Raw genomic sequence first — 17,800 nt, 5'->3', positions numbered from 1 at the left:
TCGGAAGCTTCCTCGAGAGGCTGTAAAGCTGTAGGAGTCTGATGAGAGTAAGCTGCCTGCTCTGTGGGATTTGGTATTTTCTCAGATCAGCCTGGGTAAGGTCAGGACACCCTCAGGAGCTCCTATGTGGTCATGTCATGGAGCCAGGACTAAGAAATGACGTAGGCCTGGTGTCACAATACAAAGAACAAGGTTCTGCTTCAGGTCTAATCTGTTCTTCATTGCTCTGTCGTTAGAGGAGAATAAAATATGTCCTTCTCAGATTTCTCCCTAAAAATAGATTCGTTATCTCCCACCAGGCTCTTGGGGTTTCTCTCTGGTGTGAGAGGTCTTGAGCCCTTCCATAAGTACAACAGAAATGTGTACCTCACGGCTACGCCCAGCCACCTCTATGTTGGCCCACCTGTAGTAGACAGCATAGGTATCAGTGTAGTTAAACTCCTCTGCTTTTCTGGCCAGGGTCTAGCTCCTGGACCCCCACAACCTGTGCCTAGCATGGCTTGAAAGTGTGGAGGCAGTTGGCGTGGGGGAACTGAGCTGATGGGAAGTCTCTGAGAGGTACTTCCTACAAGGTCCCTGTCTCCCTCTTAATCCCAACAGCTTCCATGAGATTAATTCCCTACTGGCTGGTTAGGATAAACTGCCACATAAGAGGAAGGAGATTATCACTTCTTGCCGTCCTTGGTCCAGCACATGCACCTCCTTTCACATCAGGGTTTCACGTAGCCCAGGCTGACCTCAAACTCAATATGTAGTCAAGGATGACAATGTCTGAGTCTTGTGCCTCCACTTCCTAAGTGCTAGGATTACAGCTATGTTATCCCCGGCCTGGCTGATGTGGTGCTGGGGGTCAAACACAAGATCTCATGCGTGTCAGGCCAGCATTGTGCCAACTGAGCTCACCCCTAACCTTTCACAGTTGACAGACCCTGCTGCTGCTCCTCGAGGTCTGGAAACTCCCTAAATACCCAGCAGCTACAGAACGGTTAAGTCATGCATGTCTGAGACCCAGGAAAGACTGTAAGGAGTTGTGGCATTTCCCAGAGACCATCACTAAGTGTCACGACTGCCTCACCCATGCTTTTTCTTGATATTTCTTTGATTTTTAGCGAATTTAAATACATTTTAATTGGTTTCTGTTTGCTTGTTTGGGGGTGTGTGTATGTATGTACCTGTTACTTAGTTACCTGTGGAGGTCAGAAGACAGCAGGCAGAAGTCCCTTCTTTCTTGCTACCGTGTGGGTCTTGAGGATGGAATGCAGATTATTGGGTCTGGTGGCCAGCACTATTATCCATTGTGCTTTCTCACACACCCTGGCTTTTATATTTTCAAAGTTCTCTTAAATGAGTTAAGAGCACTTGATACTCTTAGAGGACCCAGGTTCAGTTCCCAGCACCCACATGGCAGATACCAACCATCCATAACTTCAGCTCAAGGGCATCCAATGCTTTCTTTCTCCTGACCTCTGAAGACATCAAGCATGCAGACGATACACATGCAGACATGTAGACATATCATTCATACACATAAAATAAAAGTGGCTAGGGACCCTTAAGCACAACATTTGCAGTTATTCCAAATAAAGACCCTTTGGCTTTGCAAGGAAAAGCTGGAGTAATGGCATCCCTATGTGTTTCCAACAAATACAGCCTACAAAATGGCATAGTATATATTTTCAGGCTTTTGTTTTTTAGAGGTACAGATTTGTGTTTGGGGAATATTCCATCTGCTTCATCCAATGAAACATACAGTTTCATATATATATAAAGCTGTTAGAGGGCTGGAGAGATGGCTCAGAGGTTAAGAGCACTGGCTGCTCTTCCAGAGGTCCTGAGTTCAATTTCCAGCAACCACATGGTGGCTCACAACCATCTGTAATGAGATCTGGTGCCCTCTTCTGGTATGCAGGCATACATGGAGGCAGAATGTTGTATACATAATAAATAAATAAATCTTTAAAAAAAAAATCTGTTAGATGGAGTTGGGCTCATATAACAGGGTATGAAGGATGTGAACTCTTGAACTGGTTGGCCTGGCATCAAATCCAAGCATTACTTTCTAGTGACCTTGGTCAGGCTAATGGCCTCTCTGGGTCTTAGTTTTCCTTGCGTGCGTGGAGATGATTATTAGGGATAGTAAATGAGTGTGGGAGTGAATGTGTTGCACGGGCACATGTAAGCCATGCCTGTGTGTCTGGTCCGAGGGAAGGACAAGCGATTTGCTCTCCTACCATCTTCTCATGGTGCACACAGACTGAGCTTCCGCACATGGTGTTCCTTCAGAATAAACTATCCTGTCTTGGCTCACGAGCAAACGGACCCAATTAGAACACAGCACCCATGTCTGCCCACGGCCACACTCAGTTGTCATTTGCACAGAGTGGTTGAGTAGCCAGTGTACCGCTTCTTCAGCAGAGTCACTGCGCTAATAAGTGACATCTGTCAGAATGAATAAAAAGAAGGCTATGGATGTTGAAGGTGGAAGATTCACAGAGAAGGAGCTGCAAAAAGGAAACTTAATCCAAGGATTGTACAAAGATAAAGCGAGAAACACACCCAATACATCCTTGTGGCTCACTGTACCCGAGGCGTGCCCTGTGCTCTCAGGATTGTGTCAGAGCTACCTGGGGAATCATAGTGTGTTACACTGTTGTTTTGTTTTAACTGTCTACTTGATACAGCCTAGAATTACCTGGAAAGAGTTTTAATGAGGAATTGTCTAGATCAGGTTGACCTATGGGGATATTTGTACAGGATTGACCTGACTGCTAATTTATGTAAGAAGATTAAGCCCATTGTGGGTGGCACCACTCCCTAGGCAGTTGGTCCTATATATATATGAGTGAAGCATGCAGGCCTCTATGTGCTTATTGTTTCTCTGCTCCTGACTGAAGACATGATATTTAAGTTCCTGTCTTGACTTTTCACAATAATGGACTCTTATCTGGAATTGTGAGCTCTTTCTTCTGTATATTGCTTTTTGTCAAGTTATTTAACCACAGCAACAGAAATGAAACTAGAACAAACACCCTCTTCCCAGAAAAGCATTGCCCATACTAAGTGTGAAGATTAGGTCCCTGATACTTTGCTAGAATCTAAGAGCCACCATAGGGATTGGCCAGCTCCAGCAGTTTGGGAAACATCTGCCAATATATTCTTGACTCCTGGCTCCAGAGGTACCCCCACTATGCCTAGAAACCAGGAAGATAAGCAGGAACAGTTCTACTGACTAGACAACTCACCAGACATATAGTTAGCCAGCTAGATTAAATTCTGTATTCTTCCGAAAGCTTAGAGTGTGTGAACATACCCAGATTCACACCTATCCATGGCGATGTGGTGCCTCACCTTTATACACACCCAGAACATCACACAACCATCTGCTTGAGTAGGGATAGACTTGAAAATTCGCTCCTTCCACTCTGTGAGTCCTGGGAGTTGAACTCAGGTCATCAGGCTTGATAGCCAGCACTTTTACCTGCTGAGCTATTTCACCAGCCCTGGGTAGACTTTAAAGCCAAGGCAGTGATATGGTTCTCCGTCTAAAGAGGCAGCAAGCAGTTGCATGGAAAAAACAAAGCCTACTGATGTGTTGTTCCCCTGAACCTCCTTGCCTTGTGCCGTCTAAACTGAACTCTCATGGCTTGCTAAGACCTCAGCAGATGTTTCCATTCATATTTTTGACTGCCTGGAGCCAAACAGTAGTTCTGCCCCTTCTCTCTGAGCTTGCTAGCAATTGGAGGGCAGTTGTACCACGTGCTGGGCAGAACAATAAAATTATGCCCAGGGTCATTGCTTGGCTACCTTCCAACTCTGCAGCGGCCATAAAGCCTACCAAATTAAAAACTGACACAGGACTGTGGATCCTTCCATCCCTTCCCATCGCACTGGCAGCCTCTCCCCCAGTGTGTGTGTGTGTGTATGTATAAATAGTTGCAGAAGGTATAGGAGCATGTGATTCGACTCTGGCATTGTGTTGAGGCTACTAAGACCTGGCTCTTGCCCCATCTATAATAGCTATGGAAACAAGTATTATTTTTTGTTGTTGTTGAAAATAATAGAGCTTCCCTTGTTTGAGGGACTGGGTGGGCAGCATCGGGGCTTTGCATTTTCTTTTGATAATCAAGACGATGGAAGTGAACCCATATGTTGCAAGGAAGGGCAAGGGGGGAAGACAATGTTCCTAGTGTATGGAAAAAGCCATTGTAGACATTATGGTCTTTCCAGAGATACCCAAGCCCTGACTCCCAGGAAGTGTTGTAAAAAGAACTTTATGTGACACAATGGGATAGAATTTATGTGGGGGAGTCCCTGCTGGATTACCCAGGTAGACCTAGTGTAAGCACAGGGTACTTGAAAGTGGACAGGGAGACAGAAAAAAAGGGCAAAGAGATGCAATGAGAAAGCTTACCCCCTCCAGAAGTACTGGCTTTGGAGATGGTGCAAAGGAACTAAGAGACAAGGAATATGGGCAAAGAGACGAGAACACAAAGTTACCTTAGAAGCCCGTGGAAGGATGCAGCCCCGCTGATGTCTCCACTTTAGCCCAATGAGACCCACATAGGGCTCTAACCTACAGCTCTTGCTGTAATCTACCATGTCTCCAGTACCTGACTTTCGCTGCAACTAAAAACTAGTACATAAACCCTGGACACAAAGATCTCTATCAGGGGCCATGAATATACAATAAAAACTTGGGTTTGGGGAGATGTGAGCAGACCACTGAGCCTTCGGTGGCAGATCCACTTGTGAGACCCACCTAGAAAGTGAAAACTGTCCTTAAGTATCCTTAAGCACGGAGGAAGCTCTTCAGTACCTGAAGCTTTTGTATCTGTTGCTTTTGTCTCTGTCACTGTGATAAAACTCTGTCACAGTGGCAGAAGCAACTGAAGGAAGGAAGCGCATTGGCTCACAGTCGAAGATACAGTCCCTCATGGCGGGAAGCCTCGGCAGCTTGAGTGTGAGGAGTCTGAGGTCGCAGAGCCGAGAGATGAGTGCCGGTGCTCACCTCTCTTTTCCTTTGTCTTCAGTCTGTGCCCACAGCCCATGCGATGGTGCCACCAACATCCAGGGGGAATCCTCCCTCCTCAGTTAAACCTTTTTGGGAATACCCCAATGGAGATACACCATGGTGATTTTAAACCCAATCAAGTTGACAGTGTCGCTGGACCATCACACCACAGCCCTGGACTATGGGATTTCTTCCTAGCTTCTTGGACTCTTCGATCATCATGAGTATAGCCTTTGTTGTGGGACTTTGTGATAATCTTGGTGTATTATTTCCGTGCAGATGTATCTAGACAACTCTATTCAGGATGACTAAATCACCACCATCTTCCTGGGGAAGGGAAGAAACCTACATGTCCCATAAAATTATGGATTTCTTTCTACCCTACATGATGGTGTATATTTTTCTGCAACAGTAGTGTCTTTGGGTTTATGTTGCTGTGATGAAACACCGTGACCAAAGCAACTCGGGGAGGAACGTGTTTATTTGGCTTACACTTCCTTATAAACTGTTCATCATCAAAGGAAGTTAGAACGAGTTCCAGGACAGCCAGGACTGCATCAAACATAAACACACATGTGCATTTATGTGTGTTTGCAGGCATGTACTTGCTGCCGTGCGCCTGTGGTGGTCAGAGGACACCCTTCACTGTCGTCATTTTGTCACAGTGTATGCCAGCCTAGCTGGTCGTGAGCGTCTGGGAATTCTTCTGTCTCCATCTTCCATCTCCCCATAGAAGCACTGGGATTACAGCTGAGCATTCCCATGCCCAGTGTGGGTGCTGGGGATCACACTCAAGTCCTCATGCTTGCCCAGCAAGGGCTTTATCCACGGAGCATCTCTCCGCCCCCTCTTCATTCTTTAGCGGCGTCCTTCCCAGAGTAGGTGTTTTAATCAGGTTCAATAGATTTCTTTTATAGATTTTCCTTTTACTGTTTTATCTTAAAAATGCATTGCCACACCCAAGGTCAGTGTTCCCCCTTTTTTGAGGGGCATAGAGAAGCTTTTTTTAGCGCTATACTTTAGATTTCGATCTGTGTCTTCACTGACTTTTCTATAGTCACTGTAGGATCCTTTGTTTAAAAGACAGTTTTCCGTGTGGAATTGCCTTTATGCTTTCAACAGAGATGCACTGGGGATGCTGCGATGGAGTTCAGTGGGTAGAGTACTTGCCCATCATGCACAAAGCCGTGGGTTCCATCCCTACCACTGCCTAAAACAAGTGTGATAAAAACATACCTATAATCCCAGCAGTGAGGAGGTGGAGGCATGGGATCAGGAGTTCAAGATCACCCTCAGCTGTATCCTAAGTTCAAAGCTAGCCAGGGATCCATGAGACCCTGACTGGGTGTGTTTCTGAGTTCTCTGTTCTATGCCATTAAACATTTACCAACGCCGTCCTGTTTTGATTATGGTAGCTTCGCTAGTATTGGAAGTCTGCTGTCAGCACTCTGTGCCGCCTTTGCTTGTGAGCTTCAGGATTAGTTTGTCGATAACAAGGAAATATTTCCTACGGTTTTAACTGAGAGGTTTATATTGCCCATATGTCAATCCTATTCACATTTAGTTTGGTTTCTCCCTAAGCATTATATGTTTGTCTACTGCAGCAGCACTGCTTTCAGTTTCAAATTCCAGTCGTTCTTTGTATATGTGGGAGGGCAGTCAGCTTGTGCAGTGATAATGGCCGCTCCTGCAGCCTTGGAGCCTCCCTTATATCTTATTCTTTGGGGGCATTCCGCCTTTACTTTCTCCTTATGATTAACCCCACGACTCTAACACTCTAGGCCCATCCATTTCTCTGCCCCGCCCTTGTTTCCCCTCCAAAACTGTGTTCAGACATCATGGCCACTGTCTCAACCCGTATCCTGTTTTCCTAAACCTCCCTACTTTTACATATATGAGCTTTGGAGGGGGAGGGTTCTACTCGTGTTATTCCAGAATTTAGATGATTTAAAGTCCCACTCAGATGGCCTTTTTTCTAGGAACCCCTCCACCCCCCAGACTTCAACATCAGAACCAGCCTTTTTCAGCAGAAGCTCCTTTGGTTCCCCTCTGGCGCCTGGAGTGCAGAGCACTGATCCCATTGTTCCCTGGGCCTGTCTCTCCCACTACTGGGAACAGAGTGAGGCAGGTCTCCAGACTCCAGAGGAGGCACCCAGCAGTGCTTATCCGTTGAGTGAATATAATTATGAAGCCTCAAATTTACTGTCTGGTCTTGAACTTTCCTGTCTCTACTTGCCCAGTGCTGGGGTTACCGTGTGCTCCACTTCCTGGAGACAGAACCCAGGGCTTCAGGGGTGCCAGGCAGGCACCCCATCAGCTGAGCTCCACCCCAACCCTCTTTTACTTTTAGAACATTTTGTCATTCTTTTTACTATACTTGTTTCTCTCCTGGGGTTCTTTGTTTTCCCAGGCACAGAACTTTAGAGTTCAGCAAATCCCTGAGAAAGAGGGAGTTACTATCAATTACTGGCCCATGCTCTCCAGGTAATGTTGGTTCCTGCACACTGATTGGGTAGATTGGGCCCCTGGCCCAAGAAAACACCTACTTTTCTAGTTTATAGAATAAGGGATGGTTTCAAGGGCAATAGCTCCCCAGTATCAACCAAAGCCCCTTCTTTTCCTCATTCCTGCCAACTTCAGTGTATTAACCTCTGCTTTGAACTAGCTTGCCTCTTGGCTATAAAATAGCTGTGGTAAACTTGCACATAACAGCCTGGTACAATAATGGTGAGGGGCAGGGGGCACTTACCTTCCTTGGGACTTTTACCTCCTCCCCCCACCCCCAGACAGGGTTTCTCTGTGCATCTTCTTGGACTGTCCTGGAACTCTGTAGACCAGGCTAACCTCGAACTCACAGAGGCACTCCTGCCTCTGCCTCTGCTGGGATTAAAGGTGTGCGCCACCACCGCCCAGTGGGACTCTCTTAAATGGAGGGAAATTATTTCTAGAATCTTCTAGAAATGTTTCCACTCACACTCACAGCTCAGTAACTAGAGTTGTATCATATAGCTCCCAGTGCAGGGGTAAGGAGCATCGCTACTGACTTGAAACAATCAGAATAAGGCTCCTAAACTAAAATGGGGATTCTTTGAAAAGAATAGAAACCCTGGAGGAACCCAGAAGTGTCGGCTGTGTTGTTATTTCAGAGAGGATCGTTTTAGACCTAACTGCAGGAAGCCTCATCCGGTCCTGCAGCTAATAAAAGCCAGAGAAGGATTCGAATCCAGCTCTTTGAAATTCCCAGATCTGCCTTCTGCTGGCCATTTGGACCTCATTTTAGACAGCATTTTCTAGAGAATAAAGTGAAAGAAAAAAAGAAACCCCTTTTCTTGGGGTGAACTAAGGCAATCTCGGAGCTTTCCCAGCCCGCCCTTCAGCTAACCATTTATGCTTTTATTAAGTTATGACTAATGGCCGGTGAGCCGCTGGAGGCTGTACCCTCAGGCCGAGTGCTTCAGACCATTCTAGAGTAAACAACATCTTCAGATTCTGCTCTGAGAAAATTCAATCGCGGTCCTTTGTCTCAGGGATTGGCAAGCAGGCTGCTGCTGGGCCCTGCTCGGGTTGAATAGAAAGGAACCTTCCAAAGCAGGCGGGCTGTTTTGGGAAAGTGGCTGCTAATGGGACCTCGTGGGGCAGGAGGAGGGGGGGGGCAGGCGCAGACTGAGCAGTTTGCATATTGGCTTTTACAAACAACTGGCTCTGAGTCAGCGGTTAATGGAACGGGAATAGGGTTCCTGCCCAATGGTTTCTTCCAAACACCCATTTCCAATTGCAAGCATATCTGAGCCTTTCTTCTGGGGCTTGTTGTGTCTCTGTGAGTGAATTAAAGAGGCAGGCCAGAGGGCGGGGTTCTGACCGTAGCTGTGTTCATCTGAAAACATTCTGAAAAAAAAAAAGTTCCACAATGGGGAGCCTCATTCAGGTCCACCTTTAGGAGTCCTGGCTGGAAATATCATCTTTCTAGTTAGGAGATATTTAGAGACTGCTATGCTTGTACAAACCTGGCTCTGGCTACATCTGGGACAGATGTGGAATTTTTTTTCTTTCACAAAACGCAGCCTGGTCGCAGAAGGATTGATTTACAGGTTTGAGGCCAGGATGTTCTACATAGTGAATCCGGGGCAGCCTGGGCTACCTGCAAGACCCTGTCTCAAAAGAACAAAACAACCACGCGCTGCAAATGTTATCTCAGAAACACACATGCATGTACACAGAGAATCAGGCTCAAATTCAGACTAAAATGTAAATGATTCCTGGCCCAACATCCCCCCTCTTCAACCCCCCCACACCCTATCCTCCACCTCCCACAACATGAAGGCTTTTCTTAAATTCCTCGGGCAAATTCTGCCTGTGTATCTAGCCTGTGCCCTGAAGAGTGATCTTTGCATTCTGGGTTCCTTATTCAATAAACACTTGCCAGGAGCAGAGAGGATCAGAGACACCGTTTTCAGTAGCAGTAGTGACCTATGCTTCCATGACTCTCCTCAGGGACCAGGAATGCGTGTTATCTTTCCAACAGACCTAGGAAGTTGGCAATATTGGTATCACTCCCATCCTGTAGACGAGGAAAGTGAGGCACAGGAAACCAGTGAATTTGTCTAAGGTCACATAGCCAGAAAGTGGTAGAGCCTGGGTTTGAACCTAGGCAGTTGAATCCCTAAGCGCTCTTTGGGAATCTGATGGTGAACAGAGGACAAAGCTTCCCTTGGCTGGGGGTGAGGCTCGGCTGGCAGACTGCTGCCGGCATGCACAAAGGTCAGGGGGCTGATGATGATACATGCTTGTGGTCCTGGCACCACAAGGTAGAAGCCGGAGCTTCAGAAGTTCAAAGCCACCTTTGGCTACTGCTGTGTGACAAAACTTTTCCTGGGGAGATGCAATACACACATCTACTCACCCCAGATAGGGAACCATGAGAAGCCAATGCAGAGATACCAACAAAGAACAATGTGGTGAACCATGAGTTTTATGGGGGTTACTTACAGGAATATGGGTGAGGACTAACCTGCAGGGACAGACAGAAGTGACTCAAAGAAAACTGGATCACCAAAGCCCACCCCAGCATGGGCGACAGTTCACAAAGCTAGGAACCTGGAGCACACTGCACAGCCTGTAGGCAGCTCAGCAGGTTGTAAAGTGTCCTTTCCAGGTGCCTCCGTTGGTCCCAACCTTTTCCAGGGTTTCAGCTCCTTCCAGGCAACTGGTCTGGTCGCAGAGTCTTCTTTGTAGCTCAGCTTTCCTGTCTGAGGGGCTGTCTTAGTCAGTGTTCTGATGCTGTGAGGAGACACCATGACCATGACCACTCTCAGAAAAGAGAGCGTGTTATTGGAGCTTGCTTACAGCTTACAGTTCATTACGTTGGGGAGCTTGGCAGCACACAGGCAGACATGATGCTGGAGAAGTAGCTGAGAGTTCTACATCTTGATCTACAGGCAACAGGAAGAGAAAGAGCCACTGGGCCAGGCTTGGGTTCTTAAAATCTAAAGTCCATCCCCAGAGATATACAGAGGACAAAGCTTGTCTCCAACAAGGACACACCTCCTAATCCTTCTAAGAGTGCCTGATGACTCCCTGATAATTAAGCATTCAAAGAGATAAGCTTAAGGGAGGCATTCTCCTTCAAACCACCGCAAGGGGATTCTCAACTTTTTTAACTTACTCTGGCAGGGAGGGGCCTAGTGAATCTGGTCAGTTTCAGGGACCTCCTGGAGCTATTTGGAATTGTTGCTCTTCCAGCTTAAGGAGCTTCCTGCGGTGTGGAATGTTTTGATCTTGGAGGAAACTGCTGTGCAGCTGCTACACAGTCAGTTCAAGGCCAGCCTGAGCCACGCTAGAACTTCTCACAAATGACTTCACCCAGGTTGCCTTCCGATTTGGGGGATATTGGAAATGCCCACTTGCAGTAATGTCTACGAGTGCTGGCAATTCTGTGAAGAAAATCTAAGGGCAGCAGAAGGCTGAGCAAAGGTCTTGAAAGGCAGGAGTCCAGTGTGTGATGAGGGACTGCAGGAGAATTGAAGGCAGGAGGATAGATGGACAGGCTCCTTTGCATTTCATAGAGCAGTCTGGCTGCACACTGGCAAGCAGGTGGGGGGAAAGAGAAAGTATAGGCTGGGTGGCAGGTGGCTCTGAAGGACAAATGGAAGAGAACTGTGGCTTGAGCCAGGACTGGAGGTGGGAAGTGTTGTTGGTAAGGTGAAGCTAAACTGAGATTGTGGTTTGAGCCAGGACTGGGGGTGGGAAGTGTCGGTAAGGCGAAGCTAAACTGAGGTCCTGGCTTGTTGGGGTGGGGCCTAGAGAACTCACCAGTCCATGTGTTTTATAGAAAGGGTAAGGGGAAAGAGGCTGAGTGGGGCTCTCCAGATTTCAGCTTGAACCATTAGGTAAGCCAGGGTGCTTCAAAGAATATGTATGTTTATTTCATGTGACATTTTGATACAAAGCATTCATCTTCTAAGTTAATGCTCAGGGCACCATGCAACCAAGGTACCAACACACACACACATACATACACATATATACATACATCTAGATACACATATGTCATCATGATTTAAGTATGTTTACAGTTCTATGTTGGGCCATATCCATAGATACCTTAGGTCACGCGTAGCCTGTGAATACCCATGAGCATCCATGAGCAGCATGTGGAACACCCAGTTATAAACAATGGTGCTTCATACTGAGGAGGAGAAGGACAGAGAGTGAGTTTATTTTTTGCATGGTTGTGGTAGGCATGAGGGTGCTGAGTCTCAAGTCCTGTCTTGGATATCTAAACTTGAGGTCTCAGTAGACTTATAATAGAGTCAACAGAGGCTTGTAGATGGAAGTTTCTGTCCCACCTAATCCCATAACCATTCAGTTCCAAATAAACACACAGAGGCTTATATTAACTATAAATTGTTTGACCTATTAGCTCAGGCTTATTATTAACTAGCTCTTACAACTTAAATTCACCCATAATTCTTATCTATGCTTAGCCACATGGGTTGGTACTTTTTCTCAGTAAGGCATTCTCATCTTGCTTCCTCTGCATCTGACTGGTGAGTGTCTGCCTTTCCTCTTCCCAGAATTTATCTAATTTGGTTACCCTGCCTATACTTCCTGCCTGGCTACTGGTCAATTGGCATTTTATTAAACCAATATGAGTGACAAATCTTTACAGTATATAAGAGTATTATCCTACAGCAGAAGCTCATTTATTGGGCCTGGCTGGACTTCTCTCATGAATGTCTTCAGTGTGTAGATCAGCTGAATCTCCTAAGAACATATCGGACAGGCTGGGTGGTGGTGGCACATTCCTTTAATCCCAGTACTCAGGAGGCAGATGCAGGCAGATCTCTGTGAGTTCAAGACCAACCTGGTCTACAAGAGCTAGTTCCAGGACAGGCACCAAAGCTATACAGAGAAACCCTGCCTTAGGAAAAAAAAAAAAAGGCTTCCTGTGTGGGAAATGTTGTATCTTGGTGCTGTGGGAACCACAGACACCATGGACCCTTGAGTACTTGAAATGTGTTTGGTGCAACTAAGGATATGAGTGCTTAGTTCTTTGAGATGTAGATGACTGTGTGAAACCCCACAGACCTGGGAAGAGACATGCAGAAGAATCAGAGGAAGTCAGGAGCCCCAGCATTCAAGGAAGCAGCCTGGGCTGCCTCCAGGTACCTGGGCTACTCTCACATCCGTATTTAAGCACGGCTATTTCCACTGCCTGGTAGTTACCTAGAGGAACAAACGGTGTGCTTTTGACAGGTGCAGTAGCGCTCGGAAGGCCGAGGCAGGTCGATCTCTGTGAGTTCATTTCCACATATGGTCTACATAGTGAGTTTCGAGCCACCCAGAGAGCTATAGAGAGAGACCCTGCCTCAAAAAATAAAAAGTTAAGAAATGGCCCTGAAAACAGCAAAGTGAATGTAAGTCCAAAGAAGGAAATGTAATTAGCTGGAAATAATGCAGCCCTTTAAGTGTTCCCTGGAGCTTTAAGGTGTCCTATATTTTTCTGCTGTTTTATGGAGGATTAACAGAAGGGCAGTTGAATGAATTTGGAGACAGGAGCTCGGTAATGTCCTGAGGAATGTTGAAAGTCTGCTGGTCATAGAGCAGAGGAGGTGGCTCAGTGGGTAAGAGCACTTAGTCTATGAGCAGAAGGGTCTGAGTTTGAATCCCCGGTACCTACACAAAAGTACCTACCAGTAACCCCAGTGCTGAGGGTGGAATCTTCAGACTCAGTAAGAGAAGCTGTTTTAAATGAATGAGGCCAAGAATGATAGAGAAGACATCCGATGTCCTGTTCTGGGCTCTGTATGCCTGGCATGCACACCCACATACATACATACATGAATACATTCATGCAACATACGTACATTACATACAAGAGTCCACTGACCAGGGACTCCTTAATGTGAATGCCCCTTTGAAGTAACACCTGTTTCTCTGTGTTGGTGCAACTGACACATTCCCTGTCTAGCTACAATCGGGCAAGTACGTGCCTTGTGTTTAAGAGTCCACCCAAGTCTAGGCTGCAGTCAGGAAGGCCTGAGCCAATAAATAAATTTAATTAATTAATTAATTTTAAAAAATGGAAAGATGGGCCATTGCTTTCATGGAGGTTGATTGTTGCTGTATTAGTGCCTTCAGACCTCCCAATGACCAACACCTTCAGAGAAAATGACCCTTCTGTGCGTAATTGGCGAGAAGCGAGAGGATGTGAGTTGTAGCTTTTAGGAGGAGTAAGCCAAGATCAACACCAAATGCTTGGTGCACAACTGACTTGGGGACAGGACTGTTTCCCCCCCAAGGTTCATGTGGGATTGTGTGCTTGAAACAGGGCTCTCCGTCGAACCTGTTCTAATGTTTCTTTTGCTAAATTGGACTGCTGATTTATAGTATGTGAAAAATGAAATTAGTAGTCAGGTTGGCAAGATGGTTCGGTGGGTAATGATGCGTGCTCATGACCTGAGTTCAACCCCTGCATTCCGTTGTGACAGAAGGAGCGAACCTACTGCCACAGGTTGTCCTCTGACCTCCACATTACACACACACACACACACACACACACACACACACACACACAGAAATAAATTAAATGTGATTTAAAAAATGTTTAAGTTAGTGGTCCCCAACTGGAAGTTCATTTTCAGCTAAGGATACAGAACTGTAAAGTGGTAGTTCCTAAATATGATCCCACCATTTGTGAAAGCTGGGGAACCCGAACCAGAGCCCGGAGCCCCGGATATTCCCACTCAGCGGCTGGGGTTAGATGCTGGAGGGAGGGCAGGTATCCGAAAAAAGTCTCGGGAAGGCAGAGGGGGGTTGGACTGCTCATGGAAAAGGCTCAGAAGATAGCAGCCTAAAACTAATGGCCTCCGTCATCCTGTTTACAGTGAGGAGGCAAAGACAGTGAGCCCTGGAGGAAGGACAGGCACAGGCCAGAAACAGTGGCCTTAGTGGCTGTGTCCACCGTGCTCCTGCTGGTTCCCGAATCTTCTCTGGGAGATGGAGCTCTTCATTTATGACTCTCATTTTCTCCAGGAAGTGAGAGGGGTGACAGGCAGGGAGTTGAGATTAAAGGGACAGTTAGGTCATTTTAGGAAAGAGCAATCAGGCTGGAGATAGATCCACAGAGCAACTGTGAGCTCACTGTCTAGGGGAAAGGAACATTCTCTCAACATCAGTATTGATCACGGATGTTGCAGAGAGTCCTCCCCTACGCCGTCATCCTTCCCCCACGTGTGACCAGTCTCTTCCTTGTCTTTCAGTATCCGAGTTCCAGGAGGAAGGAATGAACGCCATCAACCTGCCCCTGAGCCCCATCTCCTTCGAGCTGGACCCCGAGGACACCATGCTGGGTAACTGTCCCCTTGTATCTAGACTAGCTTAGTGCACACCGCTTAGACACTTCCACCAAACTCCTTTTCTTTTTTCTAGCTCTTGTTTTAGTTTTAGGATTTTTTTTTAATTTTAAGAATTTATTCTTTGGGAACTCCATACATGTATGTAATGAAATATGATTGCATTCACTTCCATTATATCTCTGACTTCCAAATCCCCCAACATATCCCTCCTAACTTTATCTCTTCCTCTCCATCCTCCTCTTCTTCTTTTTAATGACCCACTAAATTCAGCTAACGCTGCCTATATGTGCACAGCTGGGAGCTATCCCCTGGAGCATGGGCAACCGAAGAGTGGATGCACCACCAAAGAACCATTCTCCCTCCCTCGGTGGCCACCAGCTGCCTGTAACTCCTCAGCAGGCAAGGGGTGGAACCTCTAGAGCCCCTCCTCCACCCAGGCTGGAAGTCTGGCTGGCTTGATCTTATACACATCTGGTTCACGTAACCACAGATGCTGTGAGTTCTCAAGTGTAGTGGCCATGTCATGTCCAGAGGAGAATATGTCACAGCACTCCCCCCCCCCGCCCCATCCTTTTCTGGCTCTTCCATTATTGCTGTCTCCTCTCCCTCCGTGTTCCCTTAGGGCTGAATGCTCACAGCTACCTCTTCCCAGCACTTGGGCTGCTCTCAGCCTCGGTCAGAGGAGCTTCTTTTTGCAGTAGGCAGCAGTCAATGCAGAAGCCCTGTTTCCTTTTCCAGAGGAGAATGAGGTGCGGACAATGGTGGATCCAAACTCACGCAGTGATCCCAAGCTTCAAGAACTGATGAAGGTAAGAAGAGATGGGGTGGGGGTGGGGTTCTGGGAGACTTCCTGCCCCCTCCTGGCCTTGGCGGGATGTGTGTAAACCACCTGTTCTGTGAAGGCACCATACAGGGAACACTACAAGGAAGACATAGTCATATCAAAGCCTCTCAAAGGAAAGTAGAAAGTCAAAAGTAGGAACAGCCCCGTTTTCCAGATGAGGAAACTAAGTCTTAGGAAGCCAAGTGATTTGTTTATGGTCTAGCTGGTTTAGAACAATGAAATTGGGGGCGGGAAGCGTGGCTCAGTTGGTAAAGTACGCTCCTAGCATGCACACAGCTCTGGGTTCCAACCCCAGCACAGTATAGCCTGGCATATATTTGGGAAGTAGAGGCAGAAGGATCAGAAATCCAAGGTTACCCTGAGCAACAGAGTTTAAGGCCCACCTGGAATACTTGAGACCGTGTCTTAGAAAAAAGAAAGGAAGGAAAGAGGAGGAATAAAGGGGTGGGGAAGGAGAGAGACTTATGTTGTGTGTGCAAAACAGGCCAGAGTCAATGAGCTGCACAGCAGCTGCTCAGTTCAGCTGTACAGCAGCTGCTAGGTTCAGTGTGAACAGAGCCAGACCACACCCTAAGGGCCAGTACCCCAAAAGCTATTGGCTGAATGGATTCCACAACACTATCCCTCCTCTTTGTTCACAGGTCCGCTCATAGTGTCTTCCTGCTCAAAGCCTGACTGTAGTTGGGTGATATTTGAGTCTTTGCTTTGGCTCTCTTCAGCCTTAGATAATCTACCTAGCAACAGAGGGACAGCTGAATGCTGGCTGCAGCACTCCCTGACCCCAGGCTTCTGTTTAAGCTGCTCCCTCTACTTAGATTGCCTCTGGCTTCCCGCATACCACTTCCTCCCAGAAGTCCTCTCTGATGCCCATTGCTCTGACCCAGCCTCTGTGTAGCCCTGGCCCCTTGGCTTGAGTATCAGTCTCCACATGCTCCAACTCCTGCACTAGGTGCTTACTCTCTTGCACTCTCTCTCTCTCCCTTCTCCCTTCCCCCTCCTCTCTCTCCTCCCCTCCCTGCAGTGAGCTGCTTGGGGTTAAAGACTTCCCTTTCTTTGGAACCATCTTATCCCCAAAGTCTAGGATAATATACCATGCATAGCAGATATTTCATATCCATTGGCTGGAAGAGAAGAAAAAGAAGGAGAAGCGAAGTGAGAAAAGAAAGAAGCTTTTGTAAAGGCAGGCAGAGGGGGCCCTGGAAGATGGCTTAGTGGGTAAAGCGCTTCTATACAAGCGTGAGGGCCTAACTCTGGATCCTAGAACCCACAGGATGGAAACCAGGTGTGCTGGCATACACTTGAAGCCTTTCACTGAGGGCAAAGGGACATGAAGAAAGCTGGTCCCCACAAAGCGATGAACTTCAAGTTCAATGGAGAAACCCTGTGCCAAAAACATAAGGTGGAAAATAATGGCTGGAGATAACCAAAGTCAACCTCTGGCCTCTATACACGAACGCTCATGACCACATGCACATGTACTCCCATGGATGCATCACACACACACCACCAGCAGCAGCCAGGCTAGTCAAAAGTATGATCAGGAGATTGTCTCTGTAGCTGTCACTAACTCAGCAGAACAAAACCATGTGAGCTGTGAACTGCTGTGAGAACCTAGAGGACTGAGGGCAGTCTTCTCAGAGGAGCTGAATAAATGCTCCTTCAGTGGTCTGGGCTTCAGACCATACCCCCTTTAATCTCTGGGCCTCAGCACAAGCCCCACAGCCTGGCCCCTTCTTGATATCTTCTATACTGTATCCACTGATGGCTGCCCTGACGAGGAAGGAGCCTGAGCCCTCACCTTGCCATGCGGGGAGAAGGTAGGCTAGCTGCAGTGGAGATTCTGTCTGCCCTTGTACTTCCCAGGGGTGCTTGGCCTAGGAGAGCCAATACTGGAGAGGTTAACTCTTAGCTGGTATTTTAGTTACTTTTCTATTGCCATGACCAACCACCATGGCTAAGGCAACTTACAAAAGAATGTTTTAATTGGGGAGTCACAGTTGCAGAGGGTTAGAGTCCATAACCATCATGATGGGGAACATGATAGGCAGGCAGCAGGCAGGCAGGCAGGCAGGCAGGCAAGCATAGCGC

At 47.1% G+C, this 17,800-nt stretch overlaps 1 protein-coding gene across 1 annotated transcript in view; it reads left to right on the top strand.

Annotated features, from left to right (window-relative positions):
• Positions 1 to 17,800, top strand: part of Parva (parvin alpha) — a 158,492-nt gene that overhangs the window by 92,533 nt on the left and 48,159 nt on the right. Inside the window, exons 2-3 of the mRNA XM_057778948.1 lie at positions 14,773 to 14,862; positions 15,607 to 15,677. Coding sequence (XP_057634931.1) covers positions 14,773 to 14,862; positions 15,607 to 15,677 — 161 coding nt within the window. The remainder of the gene's footprint in view (positions 1 to 14,772; positions 14,863 to 15,606; positions 15,678 to 17,800) is intronic.

Source organism: Chionomys nivalis, chromosome 8 (assembly GCF_950005125.1).
Source record: "Chionomys nivalis chromosome 8, mChiNiv1.1, whole genome shotgun sequence".
NCBI lineage: Eukaryota > Metazoa > Chordata > Mammalia > Rodentia > Cricetidae > Chionomys > Chionomys nivalis.
This window is presented reverse-complemented; position numbering and strand designations above follow the sequence as displayed.